Here is a 27,892-nt window from a genome sequence, read left to right as displayed (position 1 = left end):
AATGAGACTATGAGGGTAGGGCCCTAATTGAATAAGGCCAATGTCATCATAACAAGAGGAAGACACACCAGAGACTGATCTCTCTCCTTGCATGAACACAGAAAAGGTCATACGAGGACACAGCAGGAAGGCAGCTATCTGCAAAAGCTAACAAGCCTCATGAGAAACTGAACTGTGTGGCATCTTGATATTGGACTTTCCTACAGACTGCAAGAAAATTAATTTCTCATTTAGCCATCAAGTCTGTGGTATTTTGTTTTGGTAGTCCAGGCAAGCTGATATATCCAGACATTTGGGAGTTTTGTTTGTTTGTTTGTTTGTTTTCATGGACAATAAAAAGGCAAATTTTGAAAAGAAAAATTTCAGTCTAGTTACATTTTTTTTTTAAGTGTGAGGCTACTAATCATTCAAATGTTCACGAGTCAGAACACTGAGCGTAGACATAGCCTCTTGCTCTCTGCCCACTACTGACGCAGCTGTGACACAGCAGCCACATCTGCAACGCCTCTAGGGGCAGGTCAGACATTTGGCCTGATCATTTTCAACAGAATCCCAACTGAGTCCAATATATTCTTAGCTGAGTACTGAGAACCACCACCCTAATACAATAGTATAATTCTAAATATACTTGGAAGAATATGCTATTTAGAAGAATTCTAAGATTCAGCTCAAGATAAAAACTAAAAAAATACATAGGCAACTTTCACAATGAATGTTTGCTCCTATTTGTTTTTTTTAAAGAATTACTTTATTTAACTTTTACTTATTTATTTATTTATTTGTTTGTTTGTTTGTTTGTTTGTTTTAATTTGGCCAGAGAGGGACAGAGTGAGAGAGAGAAAGTGAGAAAACGAGTCACCAGGTCCAGGACTTGAACCACAGTCAGCCATGTGAGAGTCCAGCACTCAACAGAGTACCACCTACCAGCCTAGTTCCTAAAATCTTCTAGGATCTAGAAATAACACTGTGTCACTTACAAAGACTCTGGCATTTCATTTGTTTCTAAGTTTTGCTTTATAAGATATAATTCAAAAGGTAAGTAAAAAAATAAACAGATGCTGATAGGATGAATGGCATCAATAATTTTTTTCTAGCTACTGAAGATAGAGCTGGGGGCAGGGAATCAATCCTAACTCACTATCATTTTCTCTTTAGATTTAAAAGTGTGTGTAAGTCCACCAGACATTTTTTTCTTCCCTTAGATTTTTGCCATAGGGTGCATGCACTCACCAGAGACAGAAAGAGACAGAAGGAGGGGGAAAGTGAGAAATTACCCTCCAGATAGATGGCCTGAGCACAATCTCTTCTGCATTTTCCTCTCAGGATTTTGGGCATGCATGCACACACACCCAGCTGATTTTTAAGCCACCAGGTCTGGGATTTGAACCTCAGAGCTTTAGCCATGTGGGATCTAGCACCTTAACCACCAGGCCACCTGCTCCCCTAACCAGACTTTTCTTTTTGTTTCCAGAGATTTTTGTTATAGGGCATGTGCACTCAACAGAGACAGACAGAAAGCGAGAAATCAAGCCTCAAGAGGGATGGTCATGCCACGATCCCTCCTCCTCTATTCTCCTCTCAGGATTCTGGGCATACACACACATGTATCCAGCACGAGCTTTAAGCCATCGGGTCTGGGACTTGAACCATGGTTGACTACATGGGAAGTTAAGCAAAGTAACCATTATGCCATCTGCTGACCCCCCCAACCAGTTTTATTTTTAGACTAGATTTATATACTTAAAATATAGCTCATAAGACTATACCATTGTAGACAGCACATTAAACAGAGATGGAGTTAAGAAAAACCACTTCTTTTAAAACAGTATTTTCATTTGTACATAAACTTCAAATGAAAATGAAGTTTAAAAATTGCATCATACCTGGTAAAGTCTGGTGGAACAGGAGTGGTAACAAAGGATGCCATGGGCTTTCGATGGACTTGCTGAAACATCATGAGGATCTCTGAGCTCTTAGATATCAACTCACTCTTACTACAGGACCGCAGCTGTGTGTGGAAAAAATTATCTCACCAAAAAAAGTAATCATTCACTGGTACCTAAAGATTCTCAATAAAGAAGAAAATTAGAAATTATTCTGGTTATATACTGAAAAAAACGAGATAAAGAAAAATAAAATGACTAAAGGTGGGTTTAAGAATTAAGAATTTACAAACAGGCTAGCCCCATATCCTAGTAGCTCCTCCCTTAGGAGGTGAATCCCACGGGCTAACCACAGCTCAAATCCTGGCTCTGGGAAGGGATTGATTACACTACGACTATGCCCCATTTGAGGATGCTTTCTCCCTCTGTCTCTGTCTCTCTCTGGCAAGCATACATGCCCTCTGCCAATTAAAAAAAAATGTAAAAAATTTACAAGTGACCAAGGTTTATTTCTATCCTAACCAATAAAGACACTAAATAAGTGGACTTGATTTTAATGCGTTTTTTCTCTCAGATTTTACCATAAGTCAAATTTTAAGCAACTACAAACATATTTTCATACTAGTTTTGTGAAACTACTATGTATTAGACTTTTGGAAAAGTCATGGCACATTTTTGCATAGAAAAACAGAGAAAAAATACATCATGACTTTTCCAACAACTTAATATATTAATGAACAGGGACCAGCAGTTAGAGTGATGGCTATGTCGCTGGACTCCTATGTAGTCAACCGCGGTTCGCATCCTGGACCCAGTGGCTTAAAAATCACGCCGTACGTGTGTGCATGCGTGCCCAAGATCCCGAGAGGAGACTGGAGGAGAAGGGTATATATATATAAACAAATCCTGCAGGTCAAAAGCCTTTTAAAAGCAAGTTTTTCTTAGATTGTATTCTAGGTAACAGAAATGTCAAGGTGTAACATATATACATACAAATCTTATCCCATATGAATTCAGCAAACATTTCCCAGACCCGGTGGCTTAAACTCACGTTGGACGCGTGTACGTGCATGCCCAAGATGCCCAAGAGGAGAATGGAGGAGAAGGGATTGCGGCCTGGCCATCCCCCCTGGGGGGTGATTTCTCGCTTTCTGTCTGTCTCTGTCTGTCTGGCGAGCGCACACGCCCTACAGCGAAAAACCTCTCAAAAAAAAAAAAAAGGGATCTTAGGCACGCATGCACACGTGCCCGACGTGAGTTTAAGTCACTGGGTCCGGGACGCGAACCGCGGTCGACTACATGGGAGTCCAGCGACATAGCCATTACGCTAACTGCTGGTTCCCCAAAAAAATTTTTGAACTACAATAATGTACTTTAATTCCATTCTTCTATGATATTTTTTTTTTGAGAGATTTTTGCTATAGGACAATGCACTTATTAGAGAGACAGAGTGAGACAGACAAAATGCAAGAAATCTCAGGGCAGAGGTAGGGAGGATGGCCATGTCACAATCCCTTCTCCTCCCTTCTCTTCTCGTGATTTTCGGCGTGCATGCTCATGTGCCCGGTGTGAGTTTTAAGCTACCAGGACCAGGACTTGAAATGTGGTCGACTATGTGGGAGTCCAGCTATGCCATCTGCTAGTCCCTCTTCCATGATGTTTTTGACACTCTATTTGGAGATATAAGAGAGATACAGAGATGAAACCAGCCAATAGTGTAATGGTTAAGGCCACTGCCTAGGAGGTAGGCCACATCGCAATCCTTTCCTTTCCATTTTCCTCTTGGAATTTTGGGAATGCACGACATGCGCCCAGCATATTTTCAAGACACGAGGTCTGGGAATTATACTGGGCTGTTGGCTATGTGGGATCCAGATGACTTCACCACCACACCAATGGTTGGCCTCTTGAGTATGATTTTTAAGGTAGGTTATTTTTAAAATAACAGTGCGTGTATTTTCTCCTTAAAGTTTATTTTCTCAATGAGAGAGAAAACAGGTACCCGAAACAGGATCCTCACACCTTGATCTACTCCCACTCTCAGCTGGCCAAAATCACAGGCTGGTTTCACCAAAGTGTGCTCAGGTATCCCAGCATGCAAACCAAGGACCTTGCCCATGTGGTCCAGTATGTACTTGGACCACCACACCACAGTCTAGCTTTCCAGCTCTAGTTTTCTTGATCCACTACAATCAAGAAAAAATTTTTCCAAAGTAAAACAATCATTCATCCCTCTTACTAAATAGTTTTGGACTACTGTCCTACAATAGGCCAAAACAGATCAGACTGAAAAACAAAATGGGGTCACTCATATCTCTATGCCACCAAGCCAAAATTAAGTTGTTATCTGACCTTCTGAGAAATCAAGAATAACTGCCTAGTTCCCTAAACAGGCCAGTTCCAACCAGCATAATAATGAATTTCTGTCTGTTTTATTTATTTTTTTAGTTTGCTAGAGGGTGCACATGCTCGCCAGAGAGAGGCAAAGAGAAAGTAAGAAATCACCCCCCGGGGAGATGGTTATACAACAATCCCCTCTCCATTCTGCTCTTGGAATTTTGGGCATGCACACACACCCATCATGTTTCCAAGCCACCAGGTCTGGGATTTGAACCACACAGTCAGCCATGTGAAATCCAGCTGCCTTAACCTCCACACTACCTGCTAGCCCATATTTCTCTCTATTTTAATCCCTATATAGAAGAAACAACCTCAAGTTAACTACTGTTATTACTGTTATTTTCCTATTGCTCTGTCTTCCTGTTCCCAACTTAAAAAAAAAAAAAAAAAAAAAACTTCAGAAGGACCAATCTGTTTTTTATTTGTTTATGCTTTCTTCAGCCCTTGTCTGCTCAACTCCTTGGAACATTTGTTCTATTTTATGGAATGTAGTGTTGCCCAATTCTAAAATTGCAAATAAAGTCAATTAAGATCTGTAACTAGGGGCAGATGGCGGTGCAGTGGTAACACAACTGCACCCATATGGGAAAAATCCTCAGTTCCTGAGACCTCCCTGAGCCTGCCAGGTGCACACATATGTGCCAGTGATCCAGGACAATTAAGACTGGGTAGATGGCAGCATAAAGTTCCTGTTGAAGTGCTTGTCTGTCACCATCCCTGTATCTCTCTCTCATAGAACAAAATAAATAAATTTTAAAAACTCAAAACTCAAAACGTTTAAGTTTTGGGTATTGACACATTGATTAACCCTATTTGTTCTTGTTTCATTTTGATAAATATCCTTTTACTTCTCAGTATATCATTTTAAATGCTTGCATTTATGTTCACAATAAAATTCATCTTCAGTTTTCTATTCCTATACTGTTCTCATGCTGACTGGTTGTTAATGTTACATTAGTCTCAAAGAATGTTAGCGTGTGTAATTTTTGTATCCTTTAAGAAAAAGCTACTTAGAACAAGCCACAGATATTTAAAGATCTGGTTTAAAAAAAATTTCCATTAGTCTAGATTTGATGACTTTTGGACAAGTGATTTGTCCAATAAATTCACCAATACAATTTACTTAATAATGTTTATTGGTTTAAATTATATCTTTTACAAAGCCTCTTTTTAAAAAAAATTTTAGGGGCCAGCAGGTGGCATGGTGGTCAGGGTGCTGGATTCCCACATGTGAACCATGGTTCTAATCCTGGATCTTGAGGCTTGCTTCCTTACTTTCCTTCTCTCTTTCTCTGGTAAGTGCCTGTATGAAATTAAAAAGCATATATAATGATAAATTAAATTCTTTTATTTTTTTGAGAGAGAGAGAGATTTATGCTATAGGGCATGTGTGCTTACCGGGAAGACAGAGACAGAAAGTGAGAAAATCACCCCCAAGGGGAGATGGTCATGCCACAATCCCTTCTCCTCCATTCTCCTCTCAGGAGTTTGGGCATGCACGTACATGCACCTGGTGTGAGTTTTAACCCATTGCATCTGGGACTTGAACTGCAGTCAACTACATGGAAGTCCAGCAGAGTAACTATTATGGCATCCACTGGTCCCAAAATTAAATAAATTCTTAAAAAAAAATTTTTAATCTATGTTTTATTCATTGCCAGTGGTTGCATGCACTTATCAGAGAGAGGAGGCAAGAGAAAGGACCCTCCAATAGCCACGTCACGCTGTCATGCTCTTCCCCCATTTCTCCATAACATTAGAAACTTGGGCATGCATGCATATATGCACTGGCCTGCCCTCCAAGCCACCTGTGCTATGATGCAAACTGAGGCCAGCCAAGTGGAATTCACCATTCTTTACACAGCACTTAACCTCTGTACTATGGAACTGGCTCTTTATATATATATATATTTAATTTTATTCATTATTATTATTTTAAATTTTACTACAGAGAGTCAGAGAAAAGGAAAGTGAGAAAACAAGTCACCAGGTCTGAGACTTGAACTGCAGTCACCCATGTGGGAGCCCAGCACTTTAACCACCACACCATCTGCCAGTCTATATATATTTATTTTAGAGAGAGATTTTTGCTACAGGGCATGTCTCTCGCTGGAGAGACAGAGAGAAAGTGAGAAATCGCCCTCCAAGGGGGATGGCCACACTGCATTTCCTTCTCCTCCATTCTCCTCTTGGGATCTTGGGCATGCATGTACATTCGTCCAGTGTGAGTTTTAAACCACTCGTCTGGGACTCAAACCATGGTTGACTATGTGGGAGTCTAGTACGTAGCCACTATACCATCTGCTGGTCCCTAAATTATATTCTTATATCACAGATGGTAATTATAATTTCTAAAAATTATCTTCATATAGATTGCATTTGAATAAAGTTGCTCCTATTTGTAATGCTTTGACAACAGTGCCTGGAATATAGTAAGCACTATGTAAGTATTTCAAATATTATTTTTATCCTTTGAATTTCTACTATATTTGTAATCATATCCTAGTTTTTCTTTCTGATATACTTTTAGACACCTCATTTTTCTTGATGTACCTTTCTAGGGTATTGTCTATTTAACTCATTTTTTCCAAAATCACACACTGGATATTTGTTCTCAACTCTATGAGGTACTCTTATTTATTCATGATGTTCAAAACATCATGACTATCTTCGTGATGTATTGCCATTTTATGTTTCTACAATACCGCTCCTTTTAATGAATTTTTTAAAAATTTACTTGTTTATATCTTCCACAAGGGACAGTGAAACAGAAACAGGGAGATAAGGGCCCTCCACAGGGTCCGCATGCTACAGTAGATACCCATCCTCAGAAGCCTGGCTCATAAGAATGCATGTGGACTCCCAGTAAGCACAGGGAGGCTCCACTTGAACCAGGGACCTTACCCCGGGGGTCTACTTGCATTACCATTGTGGTACTGCCTGATCCTTTTCTGGATTTTTTAAAAATTACTTATTTATTTTAAAGAATTAATTTGTTTAATTTTATTTATTCATTTTTTAATTTGACCAGAGAGGGACAGAGTGAGAGACAGAAGGAATGAGAAAACAAACCACCGCATCCGGGACTCGAACCACAGTCGATCACATGGGAGTCCAGCGCCTTTAACCACCACACCATCTGCTGGTCTTGAATTATTTATTTATTTAATTCCATTTGTTATTATTATCTTTTAATTTGACCAAAGAAGAGAGAAAGGGAAAGCAAGAAAGCAAAGCTGCCAGGTCTGGGGCTTGAACTGTTGGCCATGTAGGAATCCAGTGCCTTTAACCAGCATGCCACCAACCAGCCTCCCTTTTCTGGATTTTTAACTTGAAGATTTAACTCACTTATTCATAAACTTTTTAAAAAAAATAAGTTACATTTTAGACTAAAAACTTCCTTCCAAACACCCCTTAGCTATGGCAGGTATTTTAACAATTTATACTCTCAGTTGTGATCTCCTGAATTTAAATAGCTACTCCCAAAAAAGAATGGGAGGCCAGCCATGGTGGTGCAGCAGTAACATAATACTCTGTGATGCTGATGCCACAAGGGAGGGTCCTGAGTTCATATCCCAAGGCCTCCCTGCACACAATGGACACATGCATATGTATGCCCATGATCCCAGCTGGCTAAGGCTAAGGGGGATTGTGGTATGAAGACCCTTTGGGAGAGAGGGTCTTCTCTCTCAGGGCAGAAATCAAATTTAAGGAAAAAAAAAAAAAAGAAAAGGAGGACTAAAGATAAAATGAGAATATTTAGTAATTATCTATGCATTGAATATTCAATATCCATTGAACTCTAATAGCTGAGCAGCCAATCAAGTGTATATCTAAAGTATATATATATATTTTTTTAGACATACTATCAAGAAGATTTTATTGTGATTACCATTCCTAGAAAGCTGCTGACCAAAGTGTAATACCAAAATAAATGAGTAAACCAAGAGAGTGGAAGTGAGGGAAATCAGAAAACAGGATTCAACCCCAAAAAAAGGAAATCCCAAGGATGACTAAATAGAACAATCTCAGGAGACATCTGTACATGAGGCACAGAGAGAAATTCAAGAGTTCTAAAAAGAAACTCAAGACAAGTGAATCTATCAAATATTTATGCAATACTATATATTTTATTCTCTCAGTCACCACCAGCTTTATATTTACTCATCACTAATTTAAAATATAAACTCCATGAGAATAGAATTTTTGCTATATTGTTATGTGCTATTTGCTATATGTCCAACACCCAAAACAAGGCCTGTTATCTATTTGATGCTTAATAGACCTTTACTCTACAAATAAAAAAGCTGAATTTTAGAAGAACCCCTACACATAAATAACTAGCAATTAAATTCTATCTCAAAGTCACTACTTTAGTCAAAACACAAGATCTTAATCTCTCTAGATTTAGAATTCTATGGGTTGTTCCATCAAAATAATTCCATTTTAACAAAACAGAATAAAGATTATTTCCCAAAAATGAAGAAGAGAAAATCTAAGAATCAGCTAATTCATAAAAATCCCCTGTATAGCACATAGATCCAAAGATCTCTCTCTCTCTCTCTCTTTTTTTTTTTTTTTTTTGGAGAAGTTTTTGCTATAGGGCACATGTGCTCACCAAAAAGAGAAAGAGAGAGACAGACAGACAGAAAGCGAGAAATTACCCCCCAGGGGTGATGGCTACACTGTAATCCCTTCTCCTCCTTTCTCCTCTCAGGATCTTGGGCACGCATGCACACGCGCTCAGTGTGAGTTTAAGCCACCGGGCCCGGGACTCGAACCGTGGTGGGCTACATGGGAGTCCAGTGACATACCCATTACACTAACAGCTGGTCCCAATCCAAAAATCTTTTGACCTCATAAACCCCAACAAAAAGGAAGGGAGGAAGGATAAAGTGCATGTACAAAAAAGGATACAGACTGGGTCACTGGGTGGCATGGAGGTTAAGGTGACTAAATCCTATATGGCCAACTGTGTAGTTCGATTCCTGGACTCTTTGGCTTAGTAATCACAGTGGGGACATTCAGGCATGCCCAAAATCCTGAGAAGAGAGTGGAGAAGGAGTGGAAGGAACTGTGGTGTGGTCATCTTCCCAGAGTATGATTTCTCGCTTTCCCTCTATTCTCTGGCCAGTGCACACATCCTATAGCAAAAAGAAAAAAACGGAAAACAAAAACCAAAAAAACAGATAAAGACTGTTTCATTACATTTAACATTTCATCACCTGGTGCTCTACCTCCTGAAGTAAGGATTCCAACAGCTCCGTTTCTTGGGTTAGAGATGTCTTCTGACCTGTTTAAAAACAAGAAAGTATCTACACTCAGGCTCTTATTGGCTTAAGAATGAAATTAATTTCACTGAACATATTCAGTAACAAGGAATTCATTTGAAGTAACCATAAACTCTTCAATGTAGCTACCCTAAGAATTCTTCTACAGCTTTAAAAGGTTGGATCTAATATCACAGCTTTGAAAGAGAACCAACCCTAATTAGTTTTAGACAAAATGCAATTGTGATCTATAAAATTGATCCAAGGAATGAACAACAATATACTTTAGGTTAAAAATGTACTTTTTCCATATTTGTATATTTCTTCTGGAAGACACCATAATATAAATTTAATTTGGTCGCAATAATTCTGGAATAATTTCTCCCCAAAATTTAACCATGTCTTTAAAAAGGCTTGTAGTAAATGGGCCAGATATTTAGGTTCAGTGTCAGCAGAAAGTTTTTCCTTTGAACACAGAAGGACCTGTAAAAAGAAAACCCCAGAGGTGCAAACAGTCCTGAGAAACTGGAAACAGAAAGAGAAAATAGGAATTTTTACTACAGAATTATAGAAAAGAAAAAAGAAACTGCTTAAATGTTTTTAAAATACAAGATTTTTTAAAAGACCAAAAAGTATGCTTGCCAAATCAGACCATTTTCTTTGTAAACCACAAAGTCTAAAGAGTTGGAAGCAAATTCTATGAGGTTAGCAGAAATTATATTAATTTGGAGTAGTGTTACTTGATAAAGACATTTAATATGCAGAACTTTTATTTTAGAAATCCAAATCAGAAGCTCTGATTACAAAAAGATACATAGTAGCCAAAATAAATTATTAGCTGGGATCAAATATTTTCACCGGTAACTTCTACTGCCACTACATTCCCACAGTCTTGTCCCATATATAATTCAACTTGAAATTAGTGATATAGGGCTAGCCAGTGGCAAGGTGGTTAAGGTAGCCAGATCCCTTATGGAAAACCATGTGGTTCAAATTTCAGACACAGTGGCCTGAAAGACACACAGGAGTATGTGCGTGCATGCACAAAAGTCCAAAAGGAGGAAGAAATGGAGGAGAAGGGATTACAGTATGATCATCCCCCAAGGAGTGTTCTCTCTCCCTGGCAAGCACATGTGCCCTCTGGCCAATCAATCAATCAATCAATCAATCAATCAATAAACAAACACTGGGGCCAGCAGGTGGTATGGTGGTAAGGGCACTGGACTCCCACATGGCCAACCACAGCTCGAATCCTGGACCTGGTGGCTTGTTTTCTCTCTCGATCCCTCTCTGGTCAAACTGAAGTGGATAAATAAGTAAATTAAATCAAGTTCAATAAAATAATTCTTTATAAAAAAAAAGTAAAGTTCAATAGAATAATTCTTTATAAAAAAAAAGTAACATCCATAACATCATTGTGCAACTGTCATTTTCCTCAAGGAGATTACTGTCCAATGAGAGTGAGAATTTAAAAAAAAAAAAAACAAAAAACAAAAAAAAACAAAACAACAACAAAAAAAAAACAACAGTAGAAACTGGTATAGAAAAGTCTAAAGTTCATCACAATAAGTAATCTTACAGAAGTTATTTTAGAGATGCCCTTGCTTAAAATAGTTTAAGAATAAAATAGTTTTTTGGATGACACAAAGGCAAGGTTAAAACCTTGGAGAATCAAGAAAATAAGTAAAAATTCTTCCTTCACATCTTATTACAATATAGTATTTCATGTTGGACTATGATGAAAACCGCAAAACTGGTTTTGAATCAGCAAAACACCAGACAGACTAAGAGCCGAGGTTAAGCTGAAATAACATCAAGCCAAACAAAACAAATATAACATTGGACTAGACTGTTAATTAAATTTTATGTTCAATACTAGGCTCTACAATAAAAGATGAATGAAAGAATCTGTAAATAACTGAAAAGGCTAGTAATAAATACAATTTAGATTTAAAATGAGGTCATTAGAAACCAAAATCCAAGAATTTAAATCTCTACGAAAAAGCTGGGGAACTACTGATATTTACAAATGTCAGTTCATCATCTTCAATGAAAGGAAATGAGACATTAGTAGTAGGAACTTCTATTAGATTTGGGAAAGAAAAAAAAAAAAAACTACATAACAATTCGCTTTATTAGCCATTAGGTCTTACCCAAATAGCTATGAAAATTTCTCTCTCCAATAATCTCTAAACACATGTAAGATATATCTGTGTAGATTACTAGCATTCCTATAACCTAAAGATTCCTTCTTAGCCTATAACAACTCAGCAATCTTTATTCTTCGAAGATGGAATCTCAAGAAGACTCAAAGCACCATGGACTGCAGCAGCAGACACAGGCACTCACCCATCAGCGTTATAAGCTTATTCTTCAACTGTGTGTCTAACCGTGCAATCATCATCTCCACTGCATTCCTGATTTCCCTAACTCGCTCATCTTTTGCATTTCTTACAGCTTCTACATTTCTTTCCTAGAAGATAAACAGGTAAAAAGAATTTTAATTAGATCATTTCAATATGAGAAGTAAATAGATACTGTATTTTTTTTCCTTAAAAGAATTATCTTATTTAACGTTTTTTAGTTATTTATTTAAATTTTATAGGAGAGAGAGAGAGAGAAAGCAAGCTGCCAGGTCCAGTACACAAATCGTGGTCGACCATGTGGGAGTACAATACCCTTAGCCACTAAGCCACCTACTGGCTCCAGATACTACATTCTTAAAGTTAGCTGATTTTCTTTAAAAAAGCAGAAACCAGGTCTTGTCTAGGGGCTCTTGGTTAAGGAAGCCAGATCCCAAATGGCCAACTAATGTGGTTTAAATTCCAGCCCTGGGGACTTGAAAAACACATAGATATGTGTGTGTGCATGCCCAAAATAGTATTTTGGATGATACAAAGAAGAAGGGATTGCAAAGAGATAATATCTCATTGGAGAGACCTTTTTCTTCCTTTCTCTCTCTGTCTCTCTGATAAGTACATACACTCCCTGGCAATTAAAAACAAAAATCCAGAAGCCAATAATACTTATTGCTTTAAAAATTCTGTGCATCAGGACCAGGAGTTAGTGTAATGGCTATGTTGCTGAACTCCCATGTAGGACCATGTATGCGTCCCAGACTCTGTCTTTCTGGGGAGCACATGTGCTATATAGGGAAAACCTCTCAAAAAAAGTAATAATAACAATTCTGTGCATCAAACTAAATCAAACAAAAAAATCTTAAATAGTAGTCTCCCCTTATCCATGGTTTTACTTTCTTTGGTTTCATTTACCTACGGTCAACAGTGGTCTAAAAGTAGGTAAATACAGTATGGTAAGATATTTTCAGGTATAGGGAGGGAAGGGTGACAGATAAATCACATTCATATAACTATTACTACAGCACGTTGTTATAATTGTTTTATTTATTTTAATAGTAGCTATTGCTGTTGATCTCTTACTATGCTTAATTTATAAACTAAACTTTCTCTTAGATATGTTTGTACCCATAAGGAAAAGCACAGAATATTTTGATTTAGTATTATCCACAGTTTCAGGCAGCTACTTCAATTCTGAGAATGTAAAACCCTACAGAAAGGCAGCGAAGTGGGGGGGTGAGTGGGGGGAGGGGAGAGCTATACATAGTATTTTAACAATTAAGCAGAAAGGTCTGTAATGACAAAAATCTGGCTTAGAGAGCTAGCTTGTGGCATGATAGCTAAGGGAGTTAGATCATACATGGCTGACCGTGCAGTTTAAGTCCTGAACCTGGTGGCTAAAGGCATGCCAGGTGCATGTGCATGCATGCCCAGAATTCTCAAAGGAGGGAGAAACAGAGGACAGATTGTGGCATGACCGTTTTCCGTGGAGGGATGCTTTCTCACTTTCTCTCTCTGTGGCAAGCACATGCATCCTCTGACAAATATGAAAAACAAACCAAAAAAAGGTTATGTTAATAAATACAGAACACAAACTCAAAGCCCCAAACGTCCCTGATAGTAAACCACTTTTCAAAAATAACCAAAAAAAAGATAAAGCCAGTTCAGATTCTTTTTTTAGGGCACATGCGCTCGCCAGAGAGAGAGACAGAAAGCGAGAAATCACCCCCCAGAGGGGATGGCCAAGCCACAATCCCTTCTCCATTCTCCTCTTGGCATCTTGGGCATGCAAGCACACGCACCCAGCTTGAGTTTAAGCCACCAGGTCTGGGGTTCAAACTGCAGTTGACTACATGTGAGTCCAGCGACATAGACATTCTACCAACTGCTGGTCCCAAGCCAGTTCACATTCTGAAAAACTCTGAAAGAAATGAGGAAAAAAAAAAGTCCCAGGTAGGGAGTGTAATAATATAACTCCCTGTAGTGCTGCCGGAAGCCATATGGAAGATAGGGAGGGGTTTGGTTCCTGGATGAACCTGTGTACAGCAGGTGCATCGTAGGTGCATGCATGCCTATGATCCTGGTTAGCTGTAGGGCTAGTGGGGAAGGAGTAATGGTATAAGACCCTATTGAGGGTGATTATTGTTCTCTCTATCATTCTCATGAAATAAAACAATAAACTTTTTGGAAAAAATCTATTCTAGGGAACCAGCAGTTAGCGTAATGGCTATGTCGCTGGACTCCCACGTAGTCGACCGCGGTTTGCGTCCCGGACCCGGTGGCTTAAAACTCACGCTGAGCGCGTGTGCGTGCGTGCCCAAGATCCCGAGAGGAGAATGGAGGAAAAGGGATTGTGGCATGACCATCCCCCCTGGGGGGTGATTTCTCGCTTTCTGTCTCTATGTCTCTCTCTGTCTGTCTGGCGAGCGCACGTGCCCTATAGTGAAAATCTCTCCAAAAAAAAAAAAAAATCTATTCTAGTTTATATGATTTTGTTTTCAGAACTAAATAAAAAAAGAAATAAAAATAGGTTTTTCCAAAATTGTAGATTAGTATATATAACAGATTCCAAACTAGGATACAACAGAAAATAAAGATCAATCTTTCCTGGGGCTAGCAGGTGGTACAGTGTAAGGCACTGGATTCCCAAACGGCTGACCACAGTCTGAGTCCCAGACCTGGTGACTTGAAAATCACACAAGGCACATAGGCATGTATGTCCAAAATCCAGAGAAGAGAATGGAGAAGGGACTACAGCATGGATATCTGCCCTGGGGGGTGATTCCTCACTTTCCCTCTCTCTCCTGCTTTGAATGCAAATGCCTCAGCTAGTGTGAAAATGGTTAAGATCAACTATAGATACAGCCTATCAAGTGTTCAAACCTTGATTTCAACATCTGATTGTTTTACCTTACAAAATATGTATATATACAAAAGGATAATAATATTTTAATAACAGTCTTACCACTTCTTGAACCAAGCTGATCAATTCCATGAGTCGCCGACGAAGTTTGGCTACCTCTTCATTCACTTTTGTGACATGTTGCTCATAAATTTCTGCCAAGGGCTTAAAGGTATGTCCACCATGCTATTTAAATTAATAAGAGCAGTTTTAGAACATTTTCACATGTCATCTGCATATCTTTTTAACTACATTTATTTGTTTCAAAGCAGATCAGCACTTGGTTAAAATCACTTGGTCCATTTAAGAACTCATTCAGGATAGTAAATAAAGGGTTTTAGTGAAATGTTCATATTTACTTAGAAATCTTGACTCACTAGAAAAGCTATAATCCTCAACCACAGCCCAGATCAGTTGACACAGTATCAGCCACTCTTCCTCAGGCAACACTAGCTTTCTTCCATATCCTCAAACTTCTTCCCATCAGGCCTTTGAAAAAGCTACTCCCACTCACTAAAAAATAACTCCCCTTCATTTTCCCTCCCCATCTGTAGCTCTTAATTCCTACTCACCCTTTGGAGTTTAGCTCAAGTTTACAGAATCAGCTCCCACAATAATACAATCTCATCAGTCCTCTATACTTATTCCTAACATTTGTCACACTAATTAAATGCAGAATTAACTGATACCTACCTTGTTCATCACCAAATCCCCAGGTTCTAACATAACTGAATGAATTAAGACACTTGAGGGGAAAATCTAGGGTATATAATTCACAAAAGAAACCCACTTGTCATGCCACAAAAAATTACAGTAGAGATAGAAGGCTGATACAAATGAATCTGTCAAATCCAGTGTACTCAATTCAAAGGACAACAACCTAAAAACAATTTTCGATCTAACTTGAGCACCATAATATACAACTCCCTTAACTGGCAAATAAATTATTAAATGTCTATTATAAGGGACCAGCAGTTAGTGTAATGGCTATGTCACTGGAATCCCATGTAGTAGACCGCAGTTTGTGTCCCAGACCGGGTGGTTTAAAACTCACACTGGGTGCATGTGCGTACATGCCCGAGATCCCGAGAGGAGAAGGGACTGCAGCGTGGCTATCCCCCACTGGGGGGTGATTTCTCGCTTTCTGTCTCTATGTCTGTCTCTGTCTGGCGAGCACAAGCGCCCTATAGCAAAAACCTCTCCAAAAAAAAAAAAAAAGTCTATTTTAAGAAACTTCCCGTAACAGATAAGCTTTTATTAGAATTGTCTTATTTAGCTGAAGCACCCCACTGGGGTGTGCAGGAGGGAAAAAATATGTGGATTTTCACATGTTCATTTTAAGTGAACAAGGAAAATAATGTTTCCATTGCTTCTCACAAAACTCATCCATTTAAATATTAAATTGTGAGAACTTTATTTTTTCTAGGGCCAGACCAGTGGCATGGTGGTTAAGGCAGGTGAATTCCATGTAGCTGGCTGAACAGTCCAACTCCAGGACCTGATGGTTGGGGCAACATGCCAGACACGTGTGCAGGCATGCAAAAATTCCTGAGGACTATGGAGGAAAAGGAACTGCAGTCTAGCTACCTACCCTGGGCGGTGCTTTCTTACTCCCTTCCCCTCACTTGCTCTCTCTCTCTCTCACCAGTGAGTAAAGGTGCCTTACAGCAAATTAAAAACAAAAACAAGCTGCTTTTATATTAGCCTGAAGCAAAGAAACTAAAAAGTGGGAAAAAACATGATAAGATCTAGATATAGGCAGGTGCTGTATAACGACTTTTCAGTCAACAACAGACTAGATACAAAAAGCTAGTTCCACAAAATGTTAATAGGCCATACCACATAGCCTAGCTGTTCAGTAGGCTATACTGTCCAGGTTATGTAAGTACACTGTGATATTCACAGAAGGATGAAATGGCCTAATAACGAATTTCTTAGAGCATATCCCTGTCATTGAACAACATATGATGATATTTGCACTCAATTTGTTTCAGAATTGTCTACATTCTTGCTCCATTTTGAAGAAACCAAAATTGGAAATTGTGGCCAATATATCAGACCAAATGACCCTTACTCAAGGAAAAGACTTTGATTCTACAGCAGAAGATATGCAAATAAAGGTATGTTATAGGTTAAAGTAAAATATTTAAGAAGCACAAGTCCTACATCAAGCACCTCCACAAAGGAGGTTCTTCTAGTACAGAAGGTCCTGTATCTGTAGTAAAGAATCTAAAAAGCAGATGCATCCTAATTTTTATTCTGTAACATGGTAAAATGGCATATTCTGTTAAATGAAATATTTCAGTGAGTTCTAGTCTCTAACTAAAGATAATATATATTGAATTTGTTCTGCTCACCATTCCTCCCCACAGTGCACACTGATGGCAAATACACTTCTTACAAGTCCAGCAAAACACACTAAGTTTTTCATGGTGATTTTCACATCTATACATTATGAGGAGAAAAATACAGTTATAAAAAATTAAATCAACTAAAATAAAACAATTACCTCAACATATTTATAAGTTTGGACAAACAGATTAATCCATTTTAAACAGTATGTCTCAGAAAAAAAAAAATACAAAACATACTTCATGGTTTCTGTGAATTAAGCTAAAGAATTATATGTAGATAAAATTAATTACAATTTTCATTCATCTAGACCTTACAATATATGCAAACTGCGTATTTATTTCTAAGTAAAATATCAATACAGTATCATTTCCTAGAATCACTACAAATGATAAATTCTGTCCTACTATATTTTTGGGCAAGTGCTTACTACTCAGATTATGTATCTCTACCTATGTAAACATGTGTGCATACACAAATACTTTTCTTGCATGTGGCCAATGATTACAATAATCACGGCCACGATCAGCTACACAATGTAATACCAGATCTTCATGGGAAACGAACAACTCAATTTAAATTTTCCTCTTAAACTGGTTATCTACATGTAAAACGACGAAGTTGGACTCTGCTGAGTCTGGACTGAACTGTATCCCCCCGCCAAAAAATAATCCATGTAAAAGCTTTAATCATGAATGTGACTAAATTTGGAGATGAGGCCTTTAAGAAAGCCTTTAAGATTAAATGAGATCAGAAAAACGGGACCCAAATCCAATAGGTCTGGCGGAAGAAGAGACATGCGGTGCACATACACATAGCAAAGGCCATGTGAGGACAGAGTGAGAAGGCAATCTGTGAATATGTCAATAAAAGAGACCTCACAAAAAAAAAAAAAAAAAAAAAACAACCCTGCAGGCATCTTGGTCTTGGACTTTCAGCCTTCAGAACTGTGAGAAAATAAATTTCTATCGTTTAAACTATACCATCCTTTGTGCTGTTATGGTAAACCCAGCAGAATAATATAAACCCTTACTTTACACCATAAAAACAAACTCAAAATACAGCAAAGATCTAAACATAATGCTCGAAACTATAAAACTCTTAAAAGAAAACAGAGGAAAAGCTTCATGACACTTCATTTAGCAGTAATTTCTTGGCTATGTGACAAAAGTAAAAAAAGATAATTAGACTACATAAAAATTAGAAATGTCTATATATCAGATGTAACAACCAACACAGTGAAATGGCAAGTGACAAAATAGCTACGTGACAAAAGTAAAAAAAAAATAATTAGACTACATAAAAATTAGAAATGTCTATATATCAGATGTAACAACCAACACAGTGAAATGGCAACTTATAGAATGAAAAACAAAATATTTACAAGTGCTACATCTGATAAAGGGTTAATATCAAGAATAATCTCTTCAACCTAAAAAAATTTTAAGTATAATAATAATCAATAAAAATCCAATTAAAATGTGGACAAAGGACTTGAACATGCATTTCTCCAAAAAAGATATACAAATAGCCAACAAGAATATGAAATGATGTTCAACACCACTAATCATTAAGAAAATGCAAATCAAAACCTCACATCAATTCAGATGGCTGCTATCACAAACAGAAGCAAAAAGAAAAAATCTGGCTGGGCATAATATAGAAAAACTGAAACTATATACGCTGTTGGTGGGACTGTAAAATGGTATAGCCACTATGAAAAACATTACAGAGGTTCTTTACAAATAAAAAAAAGAATTATCATACGATATATTAATTCTACTTTTGGGTATAATCTCCAAAAAAACTGAGAGTCTTGACATAAACACCCATGGTCACAGTGAAATTAAAATTAATAGCTGAAGGGCAGAAGAAACCAAAATGTCTACTGACAGCTGAATGAAAAAACAACATGTGGGGGCTGGCAAGTGGCCTAGTGGTTAAAGGCGCCGGACTCCCACATGACTGACTATAGTTCAAGTCCCAGACCTGGGGGCTTGCTTTCTCACTTTCTCCCTCTCTCTCTCCCGCTCTCGCTCTCTGTCTGTCACTCTCCTCTCACTCTGTCCCTCTCTGGTCAAATTAAAAGTAAATAAAGTTAAATAAAATAATTCTTTAAAAAAAAGAGAAACCATGGTATACACAAAAATGGAATTTTTTTTTGTTTTCTGAGAAATTTTTGTTTTAGGGTGCGTGCGGTCAATGGAGAGACAGAAAGCAAGAAATCAATCTGCAAGGGAAACAGTCACCCAGCTATCCCTTCTCCAATCTCCTCTTGGGATCTTGGGCATGCAAATACATGCGCCTGGTGTGAGTTTTAAGTCACTGGGGTCGGATTTCGAACCGTGGTCAACCATGTGGAAGTCCAGTGATATAACCATTACACCATCTGCTGCTCCCAGAATATTAGTCTTAAAAAAGGAAGGAAATTCTGATACACGCTAAATCTGAGTGAATCATGAGGAAATTATGCTATTCAATACACCAGTTACAAAAAGACAAATATTGTATAATTTTCCTTATAGAAGGTGTCTACAAAGTAGTCAAACCCATAGAAATAGAAAGTATAAGGGTAGCTATCAGTGGCTGGTAGGAAGAGGAAACAGGAAGTTACATACTCAGGATATAGTTTCAGACTTACAAAATGAAGTTTCTAGGTACTGATCGCACAACAACGTGCTTAACGCAGTTTAAATGTAGGCTTAAAAATGGTTAAGATTCAGGGGGGACCAGCAGTTAGCGTACTGGCTATGTCACTGGACTCCCATGTAGTCGCAGTTCTAGTCCCGGACCCTGTGGCTTAAACTCACACCGGGCGCATGTGTGTGTGTGCCCAAGATCCCAAGAGAAGAATGGAGGAGATGTGATTGTGGTATGGCCATCCCCCCTCAGGGGTGATTTCTCGCTTTCTGTCTCTTTCTGTCTTTCTGGCAAGTGCAAGCACCCTATAGCAAAAAAACTCTAAAAGAAAAAAAAAAAAAGAAAGAAAGAAAAAAGGGTTAAGTTGAGAGGACCAGCAGATGGCATAATGGTTACATCACTGGACTCCAACATATAGTTCACCGAAGTTCAAGTCCCATACCCAGTGGCTTAACACTCACGCCGGGCATGTGTACATGCTTGTCCACGATCCAGAGAGGAGAATGGAGGAGAAGGGACTGTGGTGTGCCATCCCCCTGGGGGGGGTGGTGCTGATTTCTTTGTCTCTCCAGCAAATGTACACACCCTATAGCAAAAATCTCTCTTCCCCCCAAAAAAAAGAAGTTTAATGGGGGGGGGGGTGCTGATTTCTTTCTTTGTCTCTCCAGCAAATGTACACACCCTATAGCAAAAATCTCTCTTCCCCCCAAAAAAAAGAAGTTTAATATGGGGTCAGCAGATGGTGTAATAGTTATGTTGCTGGACTCCCACATGGCTGACCAGAAGGTGATATGGTTTTATTTCTAAAGATTCAAGAGTCCTATAAATGAAGGAAAGAAGGAATGATTTCCTCTTTCTGAAGGAAAATCACGTTTTAATGAATCTGTTATCTAATCTATATATAACACACCCTTCCTGTGTTCCTTCCACTGTCTTTGAATTTTGTACAAGCTGTAGGCAACTGAGAGTAATACAAAACCATTCTTACCAACAGAGGTACAAGTGCGAACCTGATCAGCACAGATTCAACCACAATCCTTGTTCCACTGAGCAAAGGCCCATTTGCTTCCATTTACAAATTTAATTAGACAGTCTAATGTGTAAAAAGTGTCTTTCTCAGACACTCTTTTGAACTTTTTAGAACATCTGCCTGGTTTTCACATAAATGAAACAAAAATTTTAATATGTTCAAAATAAAAATCCTGGGGGACCAGCAGTTAGTTTAACGGCTATGTTGCTAGACTCCCATGTAGTCGACTGCTGTTCGTGTCCCGGACCTGGTGACTTAAAACTCACGCCCGGCGCGTGTGCGTGCGTGCCCAAGATCCCGAGAGGAGAATGGAGGAGAAGGGATTGTGGCATGGCCACCCCCCTGGGGGTGATTTCTCGCTTTCTGTCTCTCTGTCTGTCACTGTCTGGCAAGCACACGCGCCCTATAGCAAAAACAAAAACCTCTCCAAAAAAAAAATTAAAAAATTTTTAAAAATTTCAAAATAAAAAACCAAAAATCCTGGAATCTCTCCTAATTCACCTTATTTCATTATTGTTGGACTGTGAAGCCTTGCAATTAACCGGGTTGTAGTTTCTTTACCTATAAAAACAAACTGCTGCTACATTATTAAATCTTTAATCTGGTCCTGATAACAACCCTTCGGGTATGATTAAAATTCTCCAGTCAGGGAATGAAAGACCATTCATTCATTCTTGTCCCTCAGAGATTCTGCTCCAAAGACAATCCCCAATGACGACATAGTCCTGTATTATCACTGTGTGTCCATTAAACAGTTAAGCAAAACTGTGTCTTGTTTGCCTTTGTATCCCTATAATCTAGCATAGTACTTTTGAGTACGGATATCTATGTGTATACCTGAGATAAAATACATGTTGTTAAATAAACAACATAATAAGTTAATTATTTTAAATAATACCAAATAAGACTAGCATACAAGTAAAAGAATTAAAAACTTAATATATTTTCATTTATAAGTAACTGAAAGGAACTACTAGTATATTGTCATTAAAAAAAAACATGAAAAAAATCTATTAAATACTGAACAAAGAAACAGAGGACGTACTTGTCCTTTTCATTTTCTTCATGTTTGGTGAGACTGCAGAGTTGAAGAGTGTCAAGCTGCTGTGTTACTTCTTCTGCCCAACGGCAATTTACTAGCTCTCGTAGCTGAAGTGGAGCACTGGAAAGCAAACCCAGGATTTTTGAGATGTTCTAAAATAAACATTCCTTAAAATAGAGCTCCAAATCATACGCATACCATAATGTAATAAAACAACAAAGACATAATGAAAAGTAGGCTTTGTAATTTATGTTCACCACATTAATACATCACTTACCAAAAATTAAAAATAGACTGAATTTTCAACCCCTTAGTACAAAGCTATACTATCCTCAAATGATAACCACCAGCCACATTATTTAAAATTCAAAATCTGAGGAACCAGCAGTTGGCGTAATGGGTATGCCGCTGGACTCCCATGTAGTCGACCGCAGTTCGAGTCCTGGACCCGGTGGGTTAAACTCACACTGGGCAAATCCTGGAATCTCTCCTAATTCACCTTATTTCCTTTTTGTTGGACTGTGAAGCCTTGCAATTAACCGGGTTGTAGTTTCTTTACCTATAAAAACAAACTGCTGCTACATTATTAAATCTTTAATCTGGTCCTGATAACAACCCTTCGGGTATGATTAAAATTCTCCAGTCAGGGAATGAAAGACCATTCATTCATTCTTGTCCCTCAGAGATTCTGCTCCAAAGACAATCCCCAATGACGACATAGTCCTGTATTATCACTGTGTGTCCATTAAACAGTTAAGCAAAACTGTGTCTTGTTTGCCTTTGTATCCCTATAATCTAGCATAGTACTTTTGAGTACGGATATCTATGTGTATACCTGAGATAAAATACATGTTGTTAAATAAACAACATAATAAGTTAATTATTTTAAATAATACCAAATAAGACTAGCATACAAGTAAATTAATTAAAAACTTAATATATTTTCATTTATAAGTAACTGAAAGGAACTACTAGTATATTGTCATTAAAAAAAAACATGAAAAAAATCTATTAAATACTGAACAAAGAAACAGAGGACGTACTTGTCCTTTTCATTTTCTTCATGTTTGGTGAGACTGCAGAGTTGAAGAGTGTCAAGCTGCTGTGTTACTTCTTCTGCCCAACGGCAATTTACTAGCTCTCGTAGCTGAAGTGGAGCACTGGAAAGCAAACCCAGGATTTTTGAGATGTTCTAAAATAAACATTCCTTAAAATAGAGCTCCAAATCATACGCATACCATAATGTAATAAAACAACAAAGACATAATGAAAAGTAGGCTTTGTAATTTATGTTCACCACATTAATACATCACTTACCAAAAATTAAAAATAGACTGAATTTTCAACCCCTTAGTACAAAGCTATACTATCCTCAAATGATAACCACCAGCCACATTATTTAAAATTCAAAATCTGAGGAACCAGCAGTTGGCGTAATGGGTATGCCGCTGGACTCCCATGTAGTCGACCGCAGTTCGAGTCCTGGACCCGGTGGCTTAAACTCACACTGGGCACATGTACATGCGTGCCCCAAGATCCCAAGAGGTGAATAGAGAAGGGATTGCAGCGTGGCCCTTCCTCCTGGGGAGTGATTTCTCGCTTTGTCTCTCTCTGTCTCTCCAGCGAGCACACATGCCCTATAATAAAAACCTCCCCCCTGCCCCCCCAAAAATAAATAAAATAAAAATTTGGGGTGAATTGTGATACAGCAATAAAATATAATGCTCTGCAAGGCTGACCCACGTGGGAAAGTTCTTTGTTTGTGTCCGGAAACCTCCCTAAGATGCTAGGCATGCATGGGCCTATGATTCAGGGCTGGCTGAAGCTGAGGGTGGATCACGGCTTCAAAATCCTGTTGTAGGTGCTGTCTCTCTTGTTCATTCATATAAGAGATAAACAAACAAACAAACAAACAAAAAGCAGGGTCAATAGATAGCATGGTGGTTGAGGCGCTGGACTCCCACATGGCCAACTATGGTTCAAGTCCTGGACCTGGCAGCTTGCTTTCTCACTTTCCCTTTCTCTCTCTGGTCAAATAAAAGATACTAATAATAATAACAAATGAAATTAAGTAAGTACATAACTCGCGTTTTCTTTTTGGAGAGGTTTTTGCTATAGGGCGCTTGCCAGAAAGACAGAGAGAGACAGTGAGACAGAAAGTGAGAAATCACCCCCCAGAGGGGATGGCCACACCGCAACCCCTTCTCCTCCATTCTCCTCTCGGGATCTTGAGCACACATACACACGCACCCAGCGTGATTATAAGCCACCGGGTATGAGACTCAAACTGTGATCAACTACATGAGAGTTCAGCAACATAGCTGTTATGGTAACTGCTGGTTCCCAGTAAGTACATAACTCTTCCAAAAAAAAAAAGGGAAAATGGACCAGCCCAAATAGCTTTGTGGTTAAGGGAATCATATCCCACATGGCTGACTTGGCAGTCTAAATTCCAACCCTTGTAGCTCAAGAAACATGTGAGAAACATGCCAGGCATGGGTGCATGCATGCCTCGAATCCTGACAGGATGGAGAAATGGCAGAAAAGGAATTGCAGCATGACCAGTCCCCACTGGGAAGTGCTTTTACCCTCTCCCCTTTTCTCCATCTCTGGGAAATGTATTCATGAACCCTCTGGCAAAATAAAAACAAAGAAAGTAAAAAATTAAGTTACTAGGGGACCAGGAGATGGCACAATGGTTACGTCATTGGACTCTCACGTAGTCAACAACCACGGTTCAAGTCCTGGATCCAGAGGCTTAAAACTCACACCAGGTGTGTGTGCATGCGTGCCCAAAACCCTGAGAGGAGAACAGAGAAGAAGCAATTGTGGCATAACCATCCCCTCAGGGAGTGATTTCTCGCTTTCTGTCTCTCTGGTGAGCACATGCATCCTATAGCAAAAACCACTTTAAAAAAAAATTACTTTATTTAACTTCATTTATGTATTTACTTTAATTTGACCAGAGAGACACAAAGCGAGACAGTGAGAATAAGAGAGAAAGAGAGGGAAAGTGAGAAAGCAAGCCGCCAGGTCTAGGACTAGAACCATGGTAGGTCATGTGGGAGTCCAGTATACCCAACCACCATGCCACCTGCCAGCCCCACAAAAATCACTCTTAAAAAAAACATTAAATCATTAATAAAAATAAAATTTAATCAGAGTTACCCTAGACACATTTTAATTACTCTATAGACACCAAGAGTTAGTGGATAACTTTTTTTTTTTTTTTTTTTTTTTTTGAGAGGATTTTGTTATAGGGCATGTGTGCTCACCAGAAAGAGAGAAATCGCTCCCCAGGCAGGACGGCCATGCCACAATCCCTTATCCTCCATTCTCCTCTCGGGATTTTGGGCACGCACGCACATATATCCGCTGGGTCCGGGATTTAAACCGTGGTTGACTACATGAGAGGGAGTCTAATGATGTAACCATTATGCCATCCACTGGTCCCTATTCAACATTTTTCTTTCTTTTTTTTTTTTTGGAGAGGTTTTTGCTACAGGGCGTGTGCGCTCGCCAGACAGAGAGAGACAGAGATAGAAAGCGAGAAATCAACCCCCAGGGGGGAGTGCGACGCCACAATCCCTTCTCCTCCATTCTCCTCTTGGGATCTTGGGCATGCACGCACACGCGCCCGGCGTGAGTTTAAGCCACCGGGTCCAGGACGCGAACCGTGGCCAACTACGTGGGAGTCCAGCGACATAGCCATTACGCTAACTGCTGGTCCCTTTTTATGATTTTTTTAAAAAGTTGAATGGGGGGGGCCAGCTTTCTATCTCTGTCTCTCTCTGTCTGTCTGGCGAGCGCACACGCCCTATAGCAAAAAAATATATATATACAAATATACATACCATCAAAGAAAGGTATTCACCAAATTTTACATTAAAGAGGAAATTGCCTTTATAAGTCCTAGAACACACTCTGACCATAACACCTTACTATTTTACAAATTGACAAATAATGGTAGCGAAACACTTACCGGCAATGAGGACACTGAGCTCTCTGCTCTGTAAGCCAGCGCTAAGGAAGCAAAAGAATTGAGATTTTGGTTGTAAAAACAGCATTATGTTAACTTATATATACTGAATACTTATTAACCAAACTTAATGAGTTTAACTCTCAAGTGCCTGAATTAATTTTAGAGATACTTACAGAAATAACAAGCAATCTACTATGTCTCCCTCTCATTATCATCATGATAGGAACAAACTTTCAAAGGGACAGAACTTCTCCCAAAATAGCTAAGAGGCTACTCTCCCACAGGAAAGGAAGTGATTCTAGGACTAACTGGTTCTAACAGGGAAGATGTCGATAATCTTCACAAAAACAATGATATTGTCATTCCCATCCCCAAAATAAACCATATTGATGACTTATTTTTTTAGAGAGATTTTTGCTATAGTGCACGTGTGCTCACTAGAGAGACAGCGAGAATCACCCCCGAGAGAGGATGGCTGCACTGCAATCCCTTCTCCTCCAGTCTCCTCCTGGGATTTTGGCATGCATGCACATGTGTGCGATGCACGCCACCAAGTCTCCAGATTCGAGATGCAAACCAGTTGGCCATGTGGGAGTCCAGTGCCTCAACCACTATGGGCCCTGATGACTTACGTCTAAGTAACCTGCTATAAAATGACTAAGAAAGTTTAAAGCACACTAAATTGTTTTTGACAAGCAAACTAATTCTGAAATATATGTGTCACAGACATATAAATTAAGACCTAAAATAAAAATAAGCAATATAACAGAACTTTTATTTAAGTTTTATAAATCTTTTCAGCGGGTCAGCAGATAGCATGGTGGTTAAGGCAGCTGAATCCCACAAGCGTGACTATACAGTTCAAATCCTGGACCTGGCAGCCTGAAAAACACACCAGGCTTATATGCCCGTGTGCCCCAAATCCCAAGAATGGACAAGGATGATTTCTCTCTCTCTGTCTCTCTCCAGTGAAGAGCTAGCCTTGTAGCAAACTTAAGAAAAAAAAAAAAAAAAGTAGTTTAACAGCTTGGTAATTTAAATATCTAGGTACTTGTTTCCTCCTAATTATAAAATATTTTTAGAAGAGAATAATGTGGTAACCAGTAGATGGTGTAATGGTTATGTTGCTGGACTCCCACGTAGTCGACTGCAATTCAAGTCCTGGACCTGGTGGCTTAAAACTCACCAGGATCATGTGCATAGGTTCCCAAGATCCCAAGAGGAGAATGGAGAAGAGATTGCAGCGTAGCCATCCTGGTGGGGGTGGGGTGATTTCTTGCTTTCTGTTTCTCTGTGTCTCTCCAGCAAGCACACATGCCCTACAGCCAAAAGCTCTCTTAAGAAATTAAAAAAGAAGAGAATAATGTCTCCATTAAACACCAAATTTTGTTAATTTAATCATTTAAATTATTGTCAGATTGAGAGCAGTTTCACACCACAAAGGAAATGCTAAACCCCCCCTTTTTTTTTTTTTTTTTTAAGTTTTTTGATATGTGGAGCATGTGCTCGCCAGAGAAACCAACAGAGGGAGGTGGAGGAATGGCCACACTCCGATTCCTTCTCCTCTCGGTATCTTGGGCACACACACAAACATGCCCAGCATACTCTGCAAGCCTGTGGGTCCAAGATTCCAATTGCACATTAGGCCAAGTGGGATCCAGCTGCCTTAACACCATGCTGCCAGCTGGCCCTGAAATACTTTTTAAAAAACGACAGGTTTAAGGGCCGGCAGGTGCCGTGGTAGTTAAAGGTGCTGGATTCCCACATGGCCAACTGTGGTTTGAGTCCTGGATCTGGTGACTTGCTTTCTCGCATTCCCTTTCTCTGTGTCTCTTTCTGCTCAAATTTAAAAATAACAACAAATGGAATTAAATAAATAAATAAGTTTTAAAATAGGTTCATGCATTAATTCTCTAATAAATAGGTTCAGAGGTAGTAATTATAACGCTATGCCAACATACTGCCAATATATGGATTTTATTTATTTATTTATATATTTTTTTTATTTTTGCTATAGGGTACATGCATTAGCCA

At 38.8% G+C, this 27,892-nt stretch overlaps 2 protein-coding genes and 1 non-coding gene across 8 annotated transcripts in view; all 3 read right to left on the bottom strand.

Moving 5' to 3' along the window:
- SKA2 (spindle and kinetochore associated complex subunit 2) overlaps positions 1–27,892 on the bottom strand; it is a 1,094,818-nt gene that overhangs the window by 1,015,073 nt on the left and 51,853 nt on the right. The window lies entirely within an intron of this gene.
- TRIM37 (tripartite motif containing 37) overlaps positions 1–27,892 on the bottom strand; it is a 154,210-nt gene that overhangs the window by 108,692 nt on the left and 17,626 nt on the right. For 5 of the 6 annotated variants that reach the window (XM_027774239.1, XM_027774241.1, XM_027774240.1 and 2 more), the window contains exons 3-9: positions 25,859–25,899; positions 22,920–23,036; positions 17,170–17,257; positions 14,876–14,998; positions 11,903–12,026; positions 9,509–9,576; positions 1,884–2,008 (exon numbers count right to left, since the gene is read on the bottom strand). In XM_027774239.1, the coding sequence (XP_027630040.1) occupies positions 1,884–2,008; positions 9,509–9,576; positions 11,903–12,026; positions 14,876–14,998; positions 17,170–17,257; positions 22,920–23,036; positions 25,859–25,899 (686 nt within the window). Of the gene's footprint in view, positions 1–1,883; positions 2,009–9,508; positions 9,577–11,902; positions 12,027–14,875; positions 14,999–17,169; positions 17,258–21,879; positions 21,997–22,919; positions 23,037–25,858; positions 25,900–27,892 lie in introns of those variants that run through there. The other variant, XM_027774242.1, reaches the window with a different exon arrangement.
- On the bottom strand, positions 388–518 carry LOC114008939 (small nucleolar RNA SNORA17). Its single transcript, XR_003550424.1, has one exon. It is a non-coding gene; the product is annotated as a small nucleolar RNA SNORA17 (small nucleolar RNA).

Source organism: Tupaia chinensis, unplaced genomic scaffold (genome assembly GCF_000334495.1).
Source record: "Tupaia chinensis unplaced genomic scaffold, TupChi_1.0 Scaffold000416_1, whole genome shotgun sequence".
NCBI lineage: Eukaryota > Metazoa > Chordata > Mammalia > Scandentia > Tupaiidae > Tupaia > Tupaia belangeri.
The sequence above is the reverse complement of the archived record's forward strand: the minus strand, read 5'-3'. Positions and strand labels throughout refer to the sequence as shown.